Source organism: Schistocerca piceifrons, chromosome 4, assembly GCF_021461385.2.
Source record: "Schistocerca piceifrons isolate TAMUIC-IGC-003096 chromosome 4, iqSchPice1.1, whole genome shotgun sequence".
NCBI classification, from domain to species: Eukaryota; Metazoa; Arthropoda; class Insecta; order Orthoptera; family Acrididae; genus Schistocerca; species Schistocerca piceifrons.
In genome coordinates, this window is record NC_060141.1 from 449646372 (window position 1) to 449663768 (window position 17397).

The 17397-nt window shown below is 46.3% G+C and overlaps 1 protein-coding gene and 2 non-coding genes across 5 annotated transcripts in view; 1 reads left to right on the top strand and 2 right to left on the bottom strand.

Annotated features, from left to right (window-relative positions):
• The first annotated feature begins 626 nt into the window (after positions 1-626).
• Positions 627-17397, top strand: part of LOC124795068 (neural cell adhesion molecule 2) — a 631935-nt gene continuing 615164 nt past the window's right edge. For all 3 annotated transcript variants that reach the window (XR_007016641.1, XM_047258875.1, XM_047258876.1), the window contains exon 1: positions 627-759. Coding sequence is in view for 2 of the 3 variants with exons in the window: in XM_047258875.1 (XP_047114831.1) it covers positions 716-759 (44 nt within the window). In the remaining variant the exon portion in view is untranslated. The remainder of the gene's footprint in view (positions 760-17397) is intronic.
• Positions 8279-8362, bottom strand: Trnas-gga. The gene is given in 2 exon segments: positions 8279-8313; positions 8323-8362. It is a non-coding gene; the product is annotated as a tRNA-Ser (tRNA).
• On the bottom strand, positions 8584-8657 carry Trnat-ugu. The gene has a single exon. It is a non-coding gene; the product is annotated as a tRNA-Thr (tRNA).

The following is a 17397-nucleotide window of genomic DNA, read 5'->3' on the forward strand; positions in this document are numbered from 1 at the left end:
GAGCGCTCTATTACTAAATGTTACGTATTTTATTTTCAGTAACGCACAGTGGTTCTTATATTTCGATTTTATTCACGTCAGAGAATGACGATATACTGACTGCTATAAATAATTATAGGCATGTTGTAATTGTAATAGCTTCCTGAGCAGGTTCACCGTACACCGTTGCAATTAGACAGTGAAATGCAGGTCACGTGTTCTCTCCATTGCTATTAGTTTGCCAGATGAAAACGTTTTGATTGAAACTGGTAGCAAATAAAGGCTTATTTTACTAACAGCTGTTAGTCGTTCATAAACATAATCTTTGATTTATCCATGGGGTATACGAGGTCTTGGATGTTAAAAACAATGTTAAAATATAGGTTCTACCACCGTTTAGAACGGAAAAGATCTAAATTTCTTCTAGTGGTCGTACATTGTGAAAGGTGGCTGAGCCTACGTTTTAACGTCCACAAATATGACTTTCTTAAAATTTATAAAAATTATCTACTATTTTAAAACTTTTCCAGTTAATACACAGCTCTGTGGGTTAGAAGCTCTTTCAGACTAACATAAATGTATTTAGGCACCTGACGGAAATCTACACGACCAAAGATGTAATTCCTTTCTCTCTTTCCTTGTTGCAGTTCCCATCGTGGATGTCCAGGGTGTTCAGAACAAGAAAGTAGCACTTCCGTGTGATATCGAGCCACGCAACAAGGAGGACCAGGTCTACATGGTGCTCTGGTTCAAAGAGGCAGACGGTGAACCTTTGTACAGGTCTGTATACACAGCGTGGCAGTTTTGTCTACTACTGCATGCAAAAGCAATTGTGTGTGTGTGTGTGTGTGTGTGTGTGTGTGTCCCACCGCACTCAGTAAATGTTCTCAGCATGAAACTTCCTGGCAGATTAAAACTGTGTGCCCGACCGAGAGCTTCTGTAAAGTTTGGAAGGTAGGAGACGAGATACTGGCAGAAGTAAAGCTGTGAGCACCGGGCGTGAGTCGTGCTTCGGTAGCTCAGATGGTAGAGCACTTGCCCGCGAAAGGCAAAGGTCCCGAGTTCGAGTCTCGGTCGGGCACACAGTTTTAATCTGCCAGGAAGTTTCATATCAGCGTACACTCCACTGCAGAATGAAAATCTCATTCTGTTCTCAGCATGCTTTCATAGCTTCTTTTAACTATTCGTTTTCCCTTCAGATTGCATATTTTCAAGGAATACTTCATCGTAATTTTTCTTTTTGCTGTCCTTTATGATTCGAATTACACAATCGTAAAATGTTAATCTGAATAAATTGCGCTACACGTGTTATTATTTTCTTAAAGCTGAAGGAATATTTCAGTTAATAAATGGGATCTGTTATAAGAACGAAGTCTTTCGCGAGGACACTGTAGTATAAATCATCCTCGGACTTCTTTTCGCACCACTTTCAGACTAAAACCACGAACTTTACGAAGAAGATGGAAGTAATTGTCGAAAGCTCCTGGTTTTATCCTGAACTGACGCAGTAATAAGTCTGAGAATGTTTTATGCAGGATATGTTATGGAGTAAATTGAAGGAAAATAAATCTGGTGTCCCTCATCAGTGTAAATGCAGTACATCCTGGTAGGGAATCAAAAAATTAATCTTTTTAATCGCGTAAATTGGCAGTGTTGCTTTTTTTTCTTCCTGTCTCCCTCTCCAGCCTTAATTTTCTACCTCGACCCTGCTCGCTACTCTTTTTCAGTTTGTCTCATTCCCTCTCTCGTACTAACCAATCGTGCACAGAAGTAAGAACGACACGCACTTAAACACTTAACGGGGCGTCAGCGGACTATATTTCCTTTAACGACAGCATATAAAATAAATAATTAAAACGTACTGACATGATGTGATACCACTGGCTCGAGAGAGCGTTCATAAATTCATTTTTTTCCCACCGGAACACGATATTTTTTTGGACACAGTGTACTGGTCAAATTTTAAACAATGACTAAAGCCAGATGTGGCCTGATTCCTATGTGAACAAAAATGATGATATCAATAATTTCAGTCGCCTCCTGACAACTAACAACATACGGAATAATTTCCTGGTTAACAGTTTGCTAACAGGGATGTGAAGTTTTGCTGTGGTTTGGCTTGGTCTCAGGCGCTCTAGTAATTCGTCTCCATTTCCAGTAGTTTTACGCGTAACCAGTAATAACTGTAAGAGGGCTTGCGCTGAAGGATAGCTTTGTGCGCCTCCGAACCGACGGCCCTCGCAACACTTGATGGATGAACCCTGCGACAGAAGATTAACGAGATGGCTTGCACCTGAATGGGATTACCAGCAGTCGATTTGGACAATTGATCATTCACTTAATGTCCATCTGAACACGTCTCTGGGTTCCTGTTATATTACTACCGACAACTGACAATGTGAATGACTTCTTCTTCGTGTGACACTGCTATCCGGATATTTATGATCGGTTGTAATAACATACTACGTTATGTGTAATTCAGTAATTAGTGTCTACTTAGATTTTAATGTAAATTAGTGCTGTGCCAAACTTAATAGATCTTGAATGTATCAATTACATCGAGTCAGAAGAAGTACTGACTCTGTCTCTTGTATCGTTATTGTTTTTTTAAAAATGTACCTTCACTTTGTTTATTGCCTCTTTGTTGGACAAATGCATCAGAAGCTGCTATCTTCCGCGATGCGTATTACTCTGTTATTCTTTGACTAATGCTTTTGTTAGCACCAATTCATTTTTCTAAATCAAATAAACTATTGAATCTTGTTCTTCGTCTAGGTTCGATTTCTGAAACTGTCTAGAGACTAATGTGGCTGTGTTTCTCCCTCCATTTCCGAAAGGAAGGAACCAGAATCACAATTACAGTGCTTAGTGAGCTGGTGATGAAACGTCAGAAGATATCCAGGAATGAAGATCTTACTGTAAGTTTCCTTAAATCGTACCTCCAACCCTTATATTCACATCGTAGGTTTTAATCATTACGGTATAAAAGGATTTACCATCACGGAGACGAACTTAATCACTGATTTTATATCATGAAACAGATTAGATCAAGAGCCGTAGGTATCCAGTCCGGTGGAATAAGACCACAAAATAAGTCGTTATGAAACATAAGCAACTATGGAACCTATAATATTTGAGTAACAGGGATCACCCATTAAACTACTTTGTATGCAATAGTGTCAAATAGTTAAGCTTAACCAACAAACGAAAGCATTTTCGTGAACAGTTCTCCGATTTGGCAAGAGGCAGGGCATCCGGTCACTCTGTAGCAAGTGCCAAATCCTATCACAACGATGCCGATCACGTGTAGGCGAGGAATAAATGCAAGAGGAAAGAAGAACAGAAGAAGACATTATTTTTAGATTACAGGAGTGTCTAGTAGGCTCCCACATATTCTGAGATGTTCTGAAGCCAGAAAGGTCCACTTAAAAAGTAACAAAACCGGAAATACTCTTCCGCAAAAACAAAAAAATTGCTGTTATAAGTGGTTACCATTACCTGCCATACTAGTATGGCTTTGTCATGGCATGCATAGTCGGCAGCTAGTTAGTCAAGAATTGCAGTGGCAGTTTCTCATGACGATTTGTGTTTGGGCCTGGACAAGTCTTTGATGATGGTTGACGGGTAGCAATGTGTTTCCTCGCTATTAACAAGCAAATTCTCTAATGGGTTCACATCCGTATAACACGCTGTTCAGTTCATGCTTCCAATATTCTTGTCTGAGGGAAATTTGCCTACGACACAAGTTCGTTGCGAATGGTCTTTATCTTTCATGAGTAAGGGGGTTGTTATTCGTGTATTCTAGTTATTTGTGTTAGCATGTACTTACCGAAGTTGGAAAACTGCAACCGTTGTGGGTTGCTTCTTTACACTGTCTCCTGCTCTTGAAGTGCGGACAAACAGGGATGACCTAGTAGATCTCCCATTACTGCGACAATACGTACTGTACCGGTATTGGCCATTAAATTGTTGAGTAAATTACGTCGCTACACAACGGAGCCGTAATAGTGGCGAGACTCTTACTGAAGATGACATTGAGCGGTTAAGCTCTGACCTACAAGACTAAGGCCACAAACGCTTACAGCAGTTACGTAAATTACGTACTCATTTACTCCATTAACGTGTGAGTGTTTAACGAATAACGAAAGACTTACTAAATAGCTTTGCGTGTACGGAATAATTCCTTACCGAATGATCCACGGGCACTTTCTCTATTTTCCAGTATAGCGCAGCGTGTTGTTCCGTGCATGTACACTAGCCCTGCTGATGTTAGGCAGTCGGAGAAGCATTCCAGAACGTTATTTTTAGCGTTAGATGTGCTGAATCGTCATTTTTGATTCATGACACAGGCATATTTCTATCACTTTGTAAGAATTGTTGGTGAACTTTCGGTTTCAACTGAAGCTGTTCATTTAGAACGAAAGAATTTGTGGCGTAACAACCGTACCTGAAACACAGCTGTGGCGGTTGTTATCAACATTTAACTGATTCAGCTGCGGAGCGCACGATGTTATTTGCATTAAGCTCTGAACTTAACGTTCATGGTTCACTATAATCTGCTGCTTTTTGCCATTCAAGATCGTATGGCTAAGCAGTTTGATAGTAAACATTAGTCTTTCTTGAATAAAACTACGAGGCCTTAAGCAAACATATTTACTAACATATTTTGTAAATATGAATGGCACATATTATATTGTCCTTATTTCCTGTATGATAACGCAATATAAATTACGGAATTAGTTCATGTAATTTGTTATCTTTGTGAATCTCATTCGAAAGAAACCTTAGTCAAGAGCAATCGAGCGTCAAACCTGTTTCACCTGCAGAAACTAGTTGTTCATGCATCATCGATGTCGATATCGTTCCAGTTTTCGTATACCTAACGAAGAAGCGAGTATGTGAACCATCAGTCGACAAACAGCAGCACTGGCTCTGTGCATCCGTTCAGTAACTACGTTCAAACATATTTCGTAGGCTGGATGTAGAAAATATGAAATATAAGAAGCGAATGGATCGTAAGAACGTTTCATGAAGATTTGTGTCATTAATTATTGTGGATTGCATTAACTCGTGCAGCGAAGAAAGCTTCCGTTTCAAATTCTGTATAGCAGATTTTCCTTTTCCATTTACTTCGTGAGACAAACTAAGGGATACCTCTTCAGTCAGGTTTAGGACCTGACGCTGGCCTATAATTAATGGCTGTGCCAATATTTCACATGAAAGCCCTATAGCTGTTCTGAAGAGCACGTAATTACGATGGTGTGGATAGACCTGCAACCCCTTACTCACATCTCTAACGTACTGTTTATCCTCAGTAAGTGTTCCTATTAACTACACGCTGGTTTTAGAATTTTCCGCTGAGCGACTGTTAAATGTGTCGCGGGTCAGCTACTGTTAAGTGGTGTCACTGGTGTTCAAATGGCTCTAAGCACTATGGGACTTAACATCTGAGGTCATCAGCCCCTTGACTTAGAACTACGTAAACCTAACTAACCTAAGGACAGCACACAAATCCATGCCCGAGGCAGGATTCGAAGCTGCGACAGTAGCAGCCACGTGGTTCCGGGCTGAAGCGCCTAGAACCGGTCGGTCACAGCGGCCGGCGGTGTCACTGGCGTCTTACGCAAATAATGTGTACGGGTGTGCATGTGTTATTGTTCGAAGCGGCCTTCTGGTAGGCAATGTCAACTTAGAAGCATGCTTGTCATTAGTGATGTTTTGTATCATTCAAGGAGTGTAGTTTCTCTCACAACTTCTCGAAGTCTGGTCTCCATCAAAGAAAATGATTTTGGAAATATGTTTCTGATATTTTATGGTGTACAGATGGTAATCATTTCTTGAAATGCGATCTTTTTTCACTCTAGTGTTCAGCTGGTAGCAGTAGAGTTGAAGGTAACTTCACGCCTCAGCCCACTTCATTTTCCCCCTAAACTCGAACATCATTGCAGAGGCTCTCCAGCTGTATTGGAATAGCATCTCACCGTCGAATGAAGTGGGGATCCTACCCGAAACCCAGGTATAGGTGCTTTAATGGAATGAAACTGTATGGTATCAGAGACCTTCACACGTCGCAGCCATCTATGATGTATATATTCAGGCCGGCCGGTGTGGCCGAGCGGTTCTAGGCGCTACAGTCTGGAACCGCGCGACCGCTACGGTCGCAGGTTCGAATCCTGCCTCGGGCATGGATGTGTGTGATTTCCTTGGATTAGTTAGGTTTAAGTAGTTCTAAGTTCTAGGGGACTGATGACCGTAGATGTTAAGTCCCATAGTGCTCAGAGCCATCTGAACCATTATATATTCAGACTGAAGCCACGATAGAAAATTTGTACCGAGGCTAGGATTAGTATGCAGGTATCCGTCTCGGTACGCCGATACGCGTTTCTTTTGAGGCCGAGGTGCTATTTCAGAATGACTGAAGAGTCTCTTCAACGCTCTTCGATATAAGCGGGAATATCAAGTGAGCTGAAGCGTGACTGGTAACTTAGACGGACGAGGGAGGTGTCCTAGGGTAGTCCCTGCAGTTGTACAAAACAACTGTGCCAGGGTGGCTGAGTGTTTAGTGCATCTTGTAACGCGCCCGGGGGTACAAATGGGGGTGGGGTCCCCTAAACTGGTGTTATCATTTCTGGACCATTTATTGACCGTGCGCCCTGTCCACACCACGTACCTGATAATCCCGCGGTGGTCGTATTGTCCTGCTCCACACTGCTGTTGGCTTGCCTGAAATTATCTATCGAAATATACAGGCGGTTTAGGGGACCCACTCAACGTTAAAACACAACACTGTCCTATGTCTGGTATGAACATCTATAGTCTGAGACGATATGGAAACCACAGGTTGCACTGTTTACACTCTAAATCGTAAATGTTTATCCCAATTAACAATCTTGATGATTAACAGTCCAAAATATCAATTGGACGAGCGTAGGCGTAACCGACAGGACGCGGGTGATTGTTCACGATGCGGAAGCCGAATGATAGCACGACAGTTCTTACGCTCGTCACGCATACACAGATATCTGGTACCAGTCCTCCTTGACACTAGTAATGATATTTTAACACTGGTCGTATAGTTAGTTTTTCAGTTTCTTAGTTCTCACTTGTACGAGCGTGCGCGTAACCGTCGCGGCGCGGCTGATTGTTGATAATGCCGAAACGATGATCGAACGCACGTCCTCACGCTCGCTACAAATCACTGGAACTTGACTGCACTCTTTTATGGTAACTAATTTTTACTGATTCACATCAGTTCATTCTGGGAGACCGAACACGGCGCGGATGATTGATACAGTACTGTACGACACGCAACGATAGTATACACAATATACCATCGGCGGCACTGCTCTTTTTTAATTACTTCTTAACGCACTTTCCTCTGAACTATTTCCATATTTTATCACTTTAATATAACAGCCCTTGTAGCAACACTTCAACTTCCATACTAACAATGCCTCTCACATGCAGAGCTACACACTAAAAACATAACAGTTCCGTCTCCGGTGCTCGACCCTACAGACGCGACTGCCCGCAAAGGTAGTCCACAACTAAGCCAGCGATATGACAATACGCTTACGATCTGCCTAGCGAGTAGAAGATCCGTGTTAGAATCCTTGCTTGCTACAAATTTTCGTTCGTCGCTTCATTTTACATATATACTCTCTGTCTACCTCCCCACCACCCACGCCACACACTCACAAACGCACGCGCATTCGTATTGCAAACATATGGCAGAATCTATACAACTAATTTCCTTTAAAATAATTTATCTCCTAGAAGGCTATATTCATATGTTAATAGACACACTATTCGCTGTAAATAGTGTGTTAAGTCTGTTGCAAAATTGTTGTCCAGAAAGCATTAAGTACTGTCGTAACCGGGTTATCGTTTGTTACGGCACTGTGCTAACGAAAGTTATGTGGTCGATGTCCTGGCCGCACCACAGTCAGAGAGGGGTGAGTTAATCAGTTGTAGCCGATAGAAGTGCCGTCTGAACCTTCTGTGCTTAAATCGCGTAGCATGTTAATAACAACTCTATTACGGAGTTCACGTCCGCTCGATAAGTCTGTACCTCACATGCCAGTAAGTGAACCCCCCCCCACCCCCCTCCCTTCATCTCCCGTCACCATCGCATAACATGCAGACGCCTATAAGTAAACGACACCTTGAAGGTTTCAGAAGTGTTCAAAAATGGTTCGAATGGCTCTGAGCACTATGGGACTTAACTTCTAAGGTCATCAGTCCCCTAGAACTTAGAACTACTTAAACCTAACTAATCCAAGGAAATCACACACATCCATGCCCGAGGCAGGATTCGAACCTGCGACCGTAGCGGTCGCGCGGTTCCAGACTGTAGCGCCTAGAACCACTCGGCCACCCGGGCCAGCTTCAGAAGTGTCTTCAGTCACGTCTGAGTGGTGGTCCAGATCCTTCCCATGTTCATTGGAAAGGAAATAATGTATATTTACTAAGATGGTATCTTTTCTTTCGGACATGTCCGAAAGAACAGATACCATCGGTGACCAAGCAGCTCGTTAGAATAAAATTAGAATGAAATGAACACCCTTCGCTGCTTACAGGCGTTGACATACGTCAACGGGGACAGTCCCCGACCGGGACTCGAACCCGGGATCTCCTGCTTACATGGCAGACGCTCTATCCATCTGAGCCACCGAGGACACAGAGGATAGCTCGACTGCAGGGATTTATCTCTGGCACGCCTCCCGCGATACCCACATTCTCAACGTATTGTCCTGCACTACATTCATAGTGCCCCTGCCCATTATACTCATTATTCGCGGCGCGTTGCCGACTCCCGTAAGAGTTCGCGCACTGTTTGTGCATTCGCACAGAAGAAGAAGATGGTCAAGTGGCCGGTGTGCCTTAATTATATATATTTACTAAGATGGTATCTGTTCTTTCGGACAATACGTTGAGAATGTGGGTTTCGCGGGAGGTGTGCCAGAGATAAATCCCTGCAGTCGCGCTATCCTCTCTGTCCTCGGTGGGTCGGATGGATAGAAACGTCTGCCATGTAAGCAGGAGATCCCGGGTTCGAGTCCAGGTCGGGGCACACATCTTTCCCCGTTGACGTATGTAAACGCCTGTAAGCAGCTAAGGGTGTTCATTTCATGGAAATGTCTCTACAAGTTGCGGATGCAATGGCGTATGCCCTGATGGCGAATGCTCCTTGTCGTAGCTACAGCCTGCAAATTAACCTGAAGCGGGCCGGTGCTTCAGCAGGGGCGCGGTGAGTGGGTGTATATCGGAGCGGCTGCGTTCGACGTCCGGCGGTCGGTGCACAGTGCTGCCCGGCGCGGCGTGGGCGACAGCGCAGGCGCCGCCCAGCCGCCCAGCCGCCCAGCGTACGTGCTGCCGCAGCTGCCACGTGTGTAATCACATTACGGCCCGGACAGATTACCGGCATTAACCAGTGTACACAGAGATGCACTGCAGCCCGTCACGGCGCGCCAGCCGCCCTACGTTGTCCAGACCCACCACCGCGCCGCGCCGAACGGCTCTCTCTACTAACTCGTCGTGCTGCCGACACCGTGCTTGATGCTTTCAACGTTTATTGGGATCTCCCAAGCAAACGGCTCCAATCGGATGTCTAGCCCGATGCTTAGATACACCTTTAATGAGCGTCAAGGCCGATTAGGAAAACACCATCGTTACTATCTTTGTAAGTTTCCATCTCCTTTAATCCTATCGGAAGAAAAAGACATTCGCCGGATTTCACGATCGTTACTATCTTTGCAAGTCTCCATCTCCTTTAATCCTATCGGAAGAAAAAGACATTCTCCGGATTTCACGATCGTTTCATCGGCAGTCATTATGCTCTTTGCCGAGAGGACATCGAGACTCATACCAGTAGCTGCTACGAAGTTATTGACTTGATTCCAGAAAAACAAGCCGGCCGGAGTGGCCGAGAGGTTCTAGGCGCTACAGACTGGAACAGACTGGAACCGAGCGACTGCTACGGTCGCAGGTTCGAATACTGCCTCGGGCATGGATGTGTGTGATGTCCTTAGGTTAGTTAGGTTTAAGTAGTTCTAGGGGACTGATGACCTCAGAAGTTAAGTCCCATAGTGCTCAGAGCCATTTGAACCATTTGAACGAGGAAAACAAAAACTACGAAAAATAAAGTGATGTTCCAACATAATGGACGATAGGACCAGCCACTTGGGTATGATATATTTTTATTTTTTCCATTACCCGTCACAGTTACGATAATAGTCACTTCTTTATGGCGAATAGTTTCGGACCATCACGTCCATTCAAACCGAAGCCTTGAGCATAAATGTAATCACATAGTCCGTCAATGAACATATGTTCATATTCGTCGTTGGAAATCATTACGTGAATAAAAAAGGCCCAACTGTACCGACTTACTGTCGTTTCATCCTCAGCAACCACGCGTCACTGGATGCCGATAAGGAGGGTCATGTGGTCAGCACACCGCTTTGCCGGCAATTGTCAGTCTTCGTGACCGGAGTCGCTACGTATAAATCAAGTAGCTTCTCAGCTTCTCAGAGGAGCTGAGTGCAGCTCGCTTGCCGACGGGGCTCTGCAGACGCGAATCCAAATGCTAGCTAACCCCGACAGCGCTTAACATTGGTAATATGACAGCAATCAGTGTTATACTTCGGCAAACCTTGTGAGTATGTGATATGATTTCCTTCCAGTTGTCCGCCCCCGGCAGCTGAGTGGTCAGTTCGGCACTAGCGGCCGTGCGAAGCGGAGGTCCGATACTTCCGCCTGTGCGGCGTGTGCGAGTGTTTGTTTACTTGTGGACTTAGTCTGCACGCGGGCTAGTAACAACGATCATGGCGAACAAGTACAGGAAAACTACATTACGATTCAATTTCTGCAAAGACGACGAACGACCAAAGGCTTTAGCAGTGGAACGATTCATTCGAGAGGACAAGATACCGCCAAACGATATTATCGGAATTCACCTATTCATCGTTAGTCCCACGGTGTATGTTAAGATGGTAAATGACGCGGCGTGTGAGAGAATTCTACAGGCGACAAAAGCAGGTCTCCGATTTTGCCATAGTGACGGGAATGTCGGCACGGTAACTGTAGAACATGCTGGTCTGGGTATACGGACAATACGTGTTTTTGAGCTGCCATTTGAGCTCCCGGCTGACGAAGTTATCGGGGCTTTTAAGCCATACGGCACAGTACAAGGTCACACAGCAGAACGCTGGACACAATTCGCCACATACTCCGTTCTTAACGGAGTGCGGCAGATCACTATTGATCTTCAGAAGCATGTACCGTCCTATCTGACAATTGGTGGTTGTCGGGCGGTGGTGATTTACGATGGTCAACCACGTACATGTTCTGGATGTGGCCAGGATGGACACCTCAGGTAGAACTGTATGCAACGGCGGATTACGCAACTGCCTTCAGATGTGCGGGAGCCGTCGCCGGCTATGACAGTACTACCGATCACCTATGCCAAAGCCCTCACTGCGTCCGCTGATGACCGAAAGGACACAGCCCCGGTGGAAGATCAAGATGGCACTCTCCGAAACCTTGTAGCAGACGTCGGGATGACAGAGCATGCTGCTCCGTCGAGCATACAATCTACGGCGACAACACCAGATGAGACCGAACTCCCACCAAGCACACCGATAGTACAAGAAGCAGTTCCAGCCACTACGGATGCTGTTCCGTCTGAAACGCACTCTGAGACGACATCATTAGTTTCGACCGAACTCCGCCAAGTTCAACGATGGGACTCGAAACACTTCCAGTTCCTACGGATGCTTTTCTGTCGGGCAGCCGTGATTCCCTGCAATCTGAGGACACGGACGGAAGATCACGCAAACAGCGTTCCCCGAAAAGGAGGAAACGGCGGCGTCGCACGGCATCTCCTAGGGATGACTCCCCTTGCCCCGACGACGATGTGCCTGTGGACCAAGACGACACAACAGCCTCTACGAAACAGGATGAGGCACTGGGAACTGTTCGATCCGACCCACAGCGGTCTGTCACATTGACGGTACCGGGACGTGGTGATGCTGAAGAGGAATCACAGCGAGTTGGCTCTCCAGACGCAGATGCTGTGGATATGGACACGAATATATCACAGCCTGAAAAGATGTGGTATGACGATATTGAGGAGGCGCCGGACGTCATACAGAGGCAGCCGGCACTCACGAAGACGGCCTAATAATTGCTGAAGGTGAAGGGAGAGGGGCGAGAGAACGTCTTCTACCTCAGCCCCCGGCGCCGGTGCAGGGAGATGTTGTTGCGCCTCGACAGAGTGGGATTCAACGCCATGCGAACCGTATTGCGACATTAAATATCAATGACCTGCGTTCACCGGCCAAAATACACCTATTGAAGGAAACGGTTTGGGCATCTGATGTGGATATTGCTTTGCTGCAGGAAGTCCACATAGCTGCACTCCCATACATCCCAGGCTACCAATCCTATTCGTCTCATGGAGATCACAATGGGAATGGGGTGGCAGTTTACGTGCGAGATGGCTTCCCAGTGGAAAACGTGTGTTATCTTCCGTCGGCCAGGGGAATGGCTTTCACGACGTTTGGGACACGCATCATCAATCTTTATGCACCGTCGGGAAACAATCGGCGGCGGGAAAGGGCACGATTTTATGCAGAAGACATTGCTCCACTATTCCATGGACGTTCTGAATGTGTAATAATTGGTGGAGATTTCAACTGTGTTCTCAGCCAGAAAGACCAATGGCCGCAAGCAAACATCAGCCAGGAGTTGCGAATTGTTGTCAACGACCTTGTACTTAGTGACACGTGGGAATTACGACATGGAGCTGCACCGGGATACACCTATGTGACAAGTCATTCGGCGAGCAGATTAGATCGCATTTATATCTCACGGGCTCATGCAAATGATGTCCAGGACGCGGAACGCTGGCCATTGGCATTTTCCGATCACAGCCCATACATCTGTACGGTGCTTCTTCCCCGTAGAGAGGTGTGGAACAGTAAGGCCCCGTGGAAACTAAACATTCAACATCTACATGATCCTGAATGCCGTCAACGGATCCTTGAGACATGGACGATGTGCGAGCGAAGGGTTGGAAGGTATGCGACGATGCTTGATTGGTGGCTGACTTGTGCTAAACCGGCGCTTCGCCGTACGTTCATCTCATATAGCAGGGAAATGGCAGAATGGCGCCGCCGTACCACCGACTTTTATTTTGCAGCACTGCACGACCTGGATGATGGCCCGCCGGGACAGGACATCTGGATCGAACGCAAAAGGATAAAAGCTAAACTAGTGGCTTTAGCTCGGAAACATCTTCAGGGAACCATGGTGCGCGCCAGATGTCACGATACGATAAGGCACGAGATTCCTTCCATGCACCACGTCGTGAATGAACGAAAGCACCGACGACGCGTTTTGGTACGGGAGTTAATCACCCGCGAAGACCGAAGAGTGACGCGTCAAGCGGACATTGTCTCTGCATTCGTCGACCATTACCAACACATCTATCGGGAAGAAGCAGCCTCTTTCGATGACCTCGACCGTATAGCCACGTCCGTCTCCCGTACACTGACGGTGGAAGCCGCGGGAACCTTACTGGAAGCCATTAGCTGTGAGGAAGTACATGATGCGATCGCACAAGGTGCGTTGAATCGGTCCCCAGGCATTGATGGGCTTCCTGCTGAATTCTATCGCGAATTTTGCAACGAAATGGCACCGCGATGGACGGAAATGTACAACGAGATGTTAAATTCCGATGCGCCTATTCCACCGGATTTTATGGAAGGCCTTCTGGTGCCAGTACATAAACCGAAGCCAGGAATTACGGTCACACATTATCGCCCCATCACCCTGCTTAATGCCGACTATAAGATCTTTGCACGGTTGCTAGCGTCCCGATGTCGTATGTTAATTCGTAGCGTTCTCTCTCCGGAACAGACGACACCGGGTGGATCGGTGAATGTGCAAACAGCTACTGGCGAATGCCGTGATGTGATAGCGCTGGCGGAGGAGTGCCGGCTTAAAGCGGCGATGGTGGCGATTGATTTTGACAGTGCTTTTGATAAGGTGCGCCACAACTATCTGTATGCTGTACTGGAACAAATGGGTTTTCCAGTCCGTTTTACTGGTCTCATTAGAAGGATTTACGGGGCCGCACAATCCTTGGTACAGGTTAATGGGCGTATAGCAGGGCCCATTCAAATTCGACGATCCATTCGCCAGGGCTGCCCTCTTTCGATGCTGCTGTTCGCGATAGCGTTGGAACCATTAATTGGGAGGCTCACCAATTCTCTTTCTGGGATGGAACTACGGGGCTACACCTTCAAATGTCGTGCCTATGCGGACGACCTCCTGCTGTTCGTTCGTTCTGAGGAAGAGGTGAAGACGGTCCTTGAACTGTTGTTGGACCACAGTGTGACGGCGTGTGGTGCAGTGAACATGAACAAATCGGCGGCAATGCCGGTGGGAAGGGGCCTTACGCGGGAAGAAATCAGTCCGTTTCCTTATGTGCAACGATTCCGCTATCTCGGCATAGACTTTACCTCATCTGTAAAACATACTGCAGCAGTTAACTACCGACGTATTTTACAGACAACACGTACCATGGTCCGACAACATCTCCTACGGCGCCTTGATCCTTTGCAGCGAGTCGAGTACCTGAACACTTATGTGGTTTCTCGAATGGTGCATATTTCGCAGATCCTGCCCCTACCACACACGCTCGGACGTCGACTTCAATCAGCACTAGGCTATTTCGTGATGATTGGGTCGCCCCTCAAGGTGCGACACGAAACGCTCACTCTCCCTACGGACAAGGGGGGACTCGGACTTGCGAATGTTCACTGCCGTGCGACGGCGCTCCTTCTAGCCACAATGTATAAGCAATGGCGTAGCGGGCGTGATTCCCTTACATCCCGCCTACTGGATTTCCTGGTTCCAGCGTCCCTCACACCTCCGGTGGCGGTGGGCAACATTACGCCACATTCTGCGCATGTCTCAACATTTATCGTGGAACTTAGTTATATCAGAGACGAGCTTCCGCGCACGAGACCGCCATGCGCGAAGGATTTGTATGTTTGGCTGCTACGACGGCTAAGTTGTAATGTAATTGAACTGAAACACCCCAGGTTGCATTGGCCGAAGATTTGGAGACATGTGCACCAAAAATTCTTTCCTACCTTCGTTCGGGCACTGTGGTTCTCTGTCGCCTGTGGCAAGTTCAACACCCACCAACGGCTCCATGCAATTGGACTATTGGACACTCCACCATGCCCGAAATGTCACCAAGTGGATGACGACCATCACCGCTTAACTTGTATCGCGGGACGTGTGGCTCCTAGGAAGACGGATGGTGGCTTGCTACCTCCGTGTGACCCCGCAACATATTACACCTGCTTCCTTCTTACATCCGGAGAGTGACTACTTTCCGGCGACTAAATCACAGTCGATCATCTGGATCAAAGGTTGGACGATCGCGTACCTCTATGGGGATACTGCCATGTCGCGACTTGACTTTTGGTATTTCTTGCAGCAAGCCCACAATGAGGTTCATAGATGGTCACACTATCGGAAAACCTTTGCCAACTATCTTCAGGCAGTCTTCCTCGACCCCCCAAGCAGTTGGGATGTGCCGGGTGCAGTCGGTGTGCACATTTGACAGCTGATGATGAACCTCACGCTTCTCTCACCACTCAATATGTAATGCACATACTATACGATGAAATGGTCTATATGTTCCTTTTAACAGAGTGGTCATTATTGAAAATAAATAAATAAATAAATAAATAAAAACAAAAAAAAGAAGTGGTCAGCGCGACAGAATGTGAATCCTAAGGGTCCGGGTTCGATCCCCGGCTGGGGCGGAGATTTTCTCCGCTCAGGGACTGGGTGTTATGTTGTCCTAATCATCATCATTTCATCCTCATCCACGTGCAAGTCACCGAAGTGGCGTCAAATCGAAAGACTTGTACCCGGCTAACGGTCTACCCGACGGTAGGCCCCAGTCACACGACATCTATCTCTCCTTCCAGTTTGCTGCGTTCGACTGGAAGGAAACCATACTATACGCTCATATAAAGTTTACACTTTGTAGTCAGGTAATGATTTCTAATGACGACTATGAACGTTTGTTACTCACATCTGTGTGATTACACTTACTTTCAAGGCTGTGGTTTGAAAAAGGACGTGATAATCCGAAACTAGTCGCCAAAAACGAATGACTATTTCCGCAACTGTGACAGATATTGTAAACAATAAAAGTAGAAATAATGTGATCTATTCATCTAATTCTAATATACCGTGTTTCGAATCCAGATCGAACTGTATAATTAAACGAAAGTGGTGAGGAAGAGCGCGCACTAGGAAGAAGGGCAAGGGACTGTCATAAGCTCACCAAATGAAATAAGAAATCCGCCCTCCATAGGAGCTCTGTGGTCACTTTGGGGCGCTGTAAATGTTTAGAACGGCTACCTGGCGGTGTATGTGTGCCAGTCGCTTGTATGGAATCAGCGCTGTAAGGTGATTAGACATGACACAATGGCAGGAAAGACCTGTCGTGGCTGGATGAGCTTATGATTGTACAGTAAATTTGTTTGCCCCATTTGGCTGTCTCTCCACGCGAACTATCCAACGTGCCTACAACGAATTGCTTACCACTTACAACGGGCACAGGCCGGAGACGAGTCTCATGCCCGGACAATGGCAGCCGCTTCCAGACTAGACAACAGCGGCCGCTGTCAGTGAAACCTCCTCCTCTTCGGCCAGTTTCCGAGCGATTGCGAACAGAAATGCACGTAATAGAGTTCTGTCATCGGGTCCCTAGCGAAAGCCTATTGCTCACAGGCTCACATAAAACTGGACATCTTCATGGGTAGCGCAAGTCTTGCTAAATGACCAGACAACACAGAAACTGAATAGCAGCTGATTGAAAGCATGTAGTGTGGTCTGACGAGGTGCAATTTTGGTTCTTTCCAAATTTTCTGTGTACTGACAATGAGCTGCGACCTTAGGTGGAATGGTCTTATAATACAAATGGTAGGAAAAGCCGATGCTAGGCTGAGATTCATTCGGACAGTCTTAAGCAAATGTAGAATCCACTAAAGAAGTGGATTATAAAACATCGTTCTAACGGTTATTGATTCTAACGGTTATTGACTCTTGTTCATCGCTCTGGGATCCTTACCACGTAGAATTAACAGAAGAGCGGCAAGTTTCGCCACGGAATCGTTTAATAAATTCGAGAGCTTTATGGAGGTATTTAACTGACTACAGCGGCAGTAACTACAGGGGAGACTTCCTGTATCACAGAAGAGGTTACTCCTAAAATTCCGAGGGCTTGCGTTCGATGAAGAGTCCGGCAAGTTTTTTGAAATGACCATGCCATAAAAATCAGAGAAATTAGACCTCACGCTCAGCCTGACTGCCATTGTCCCA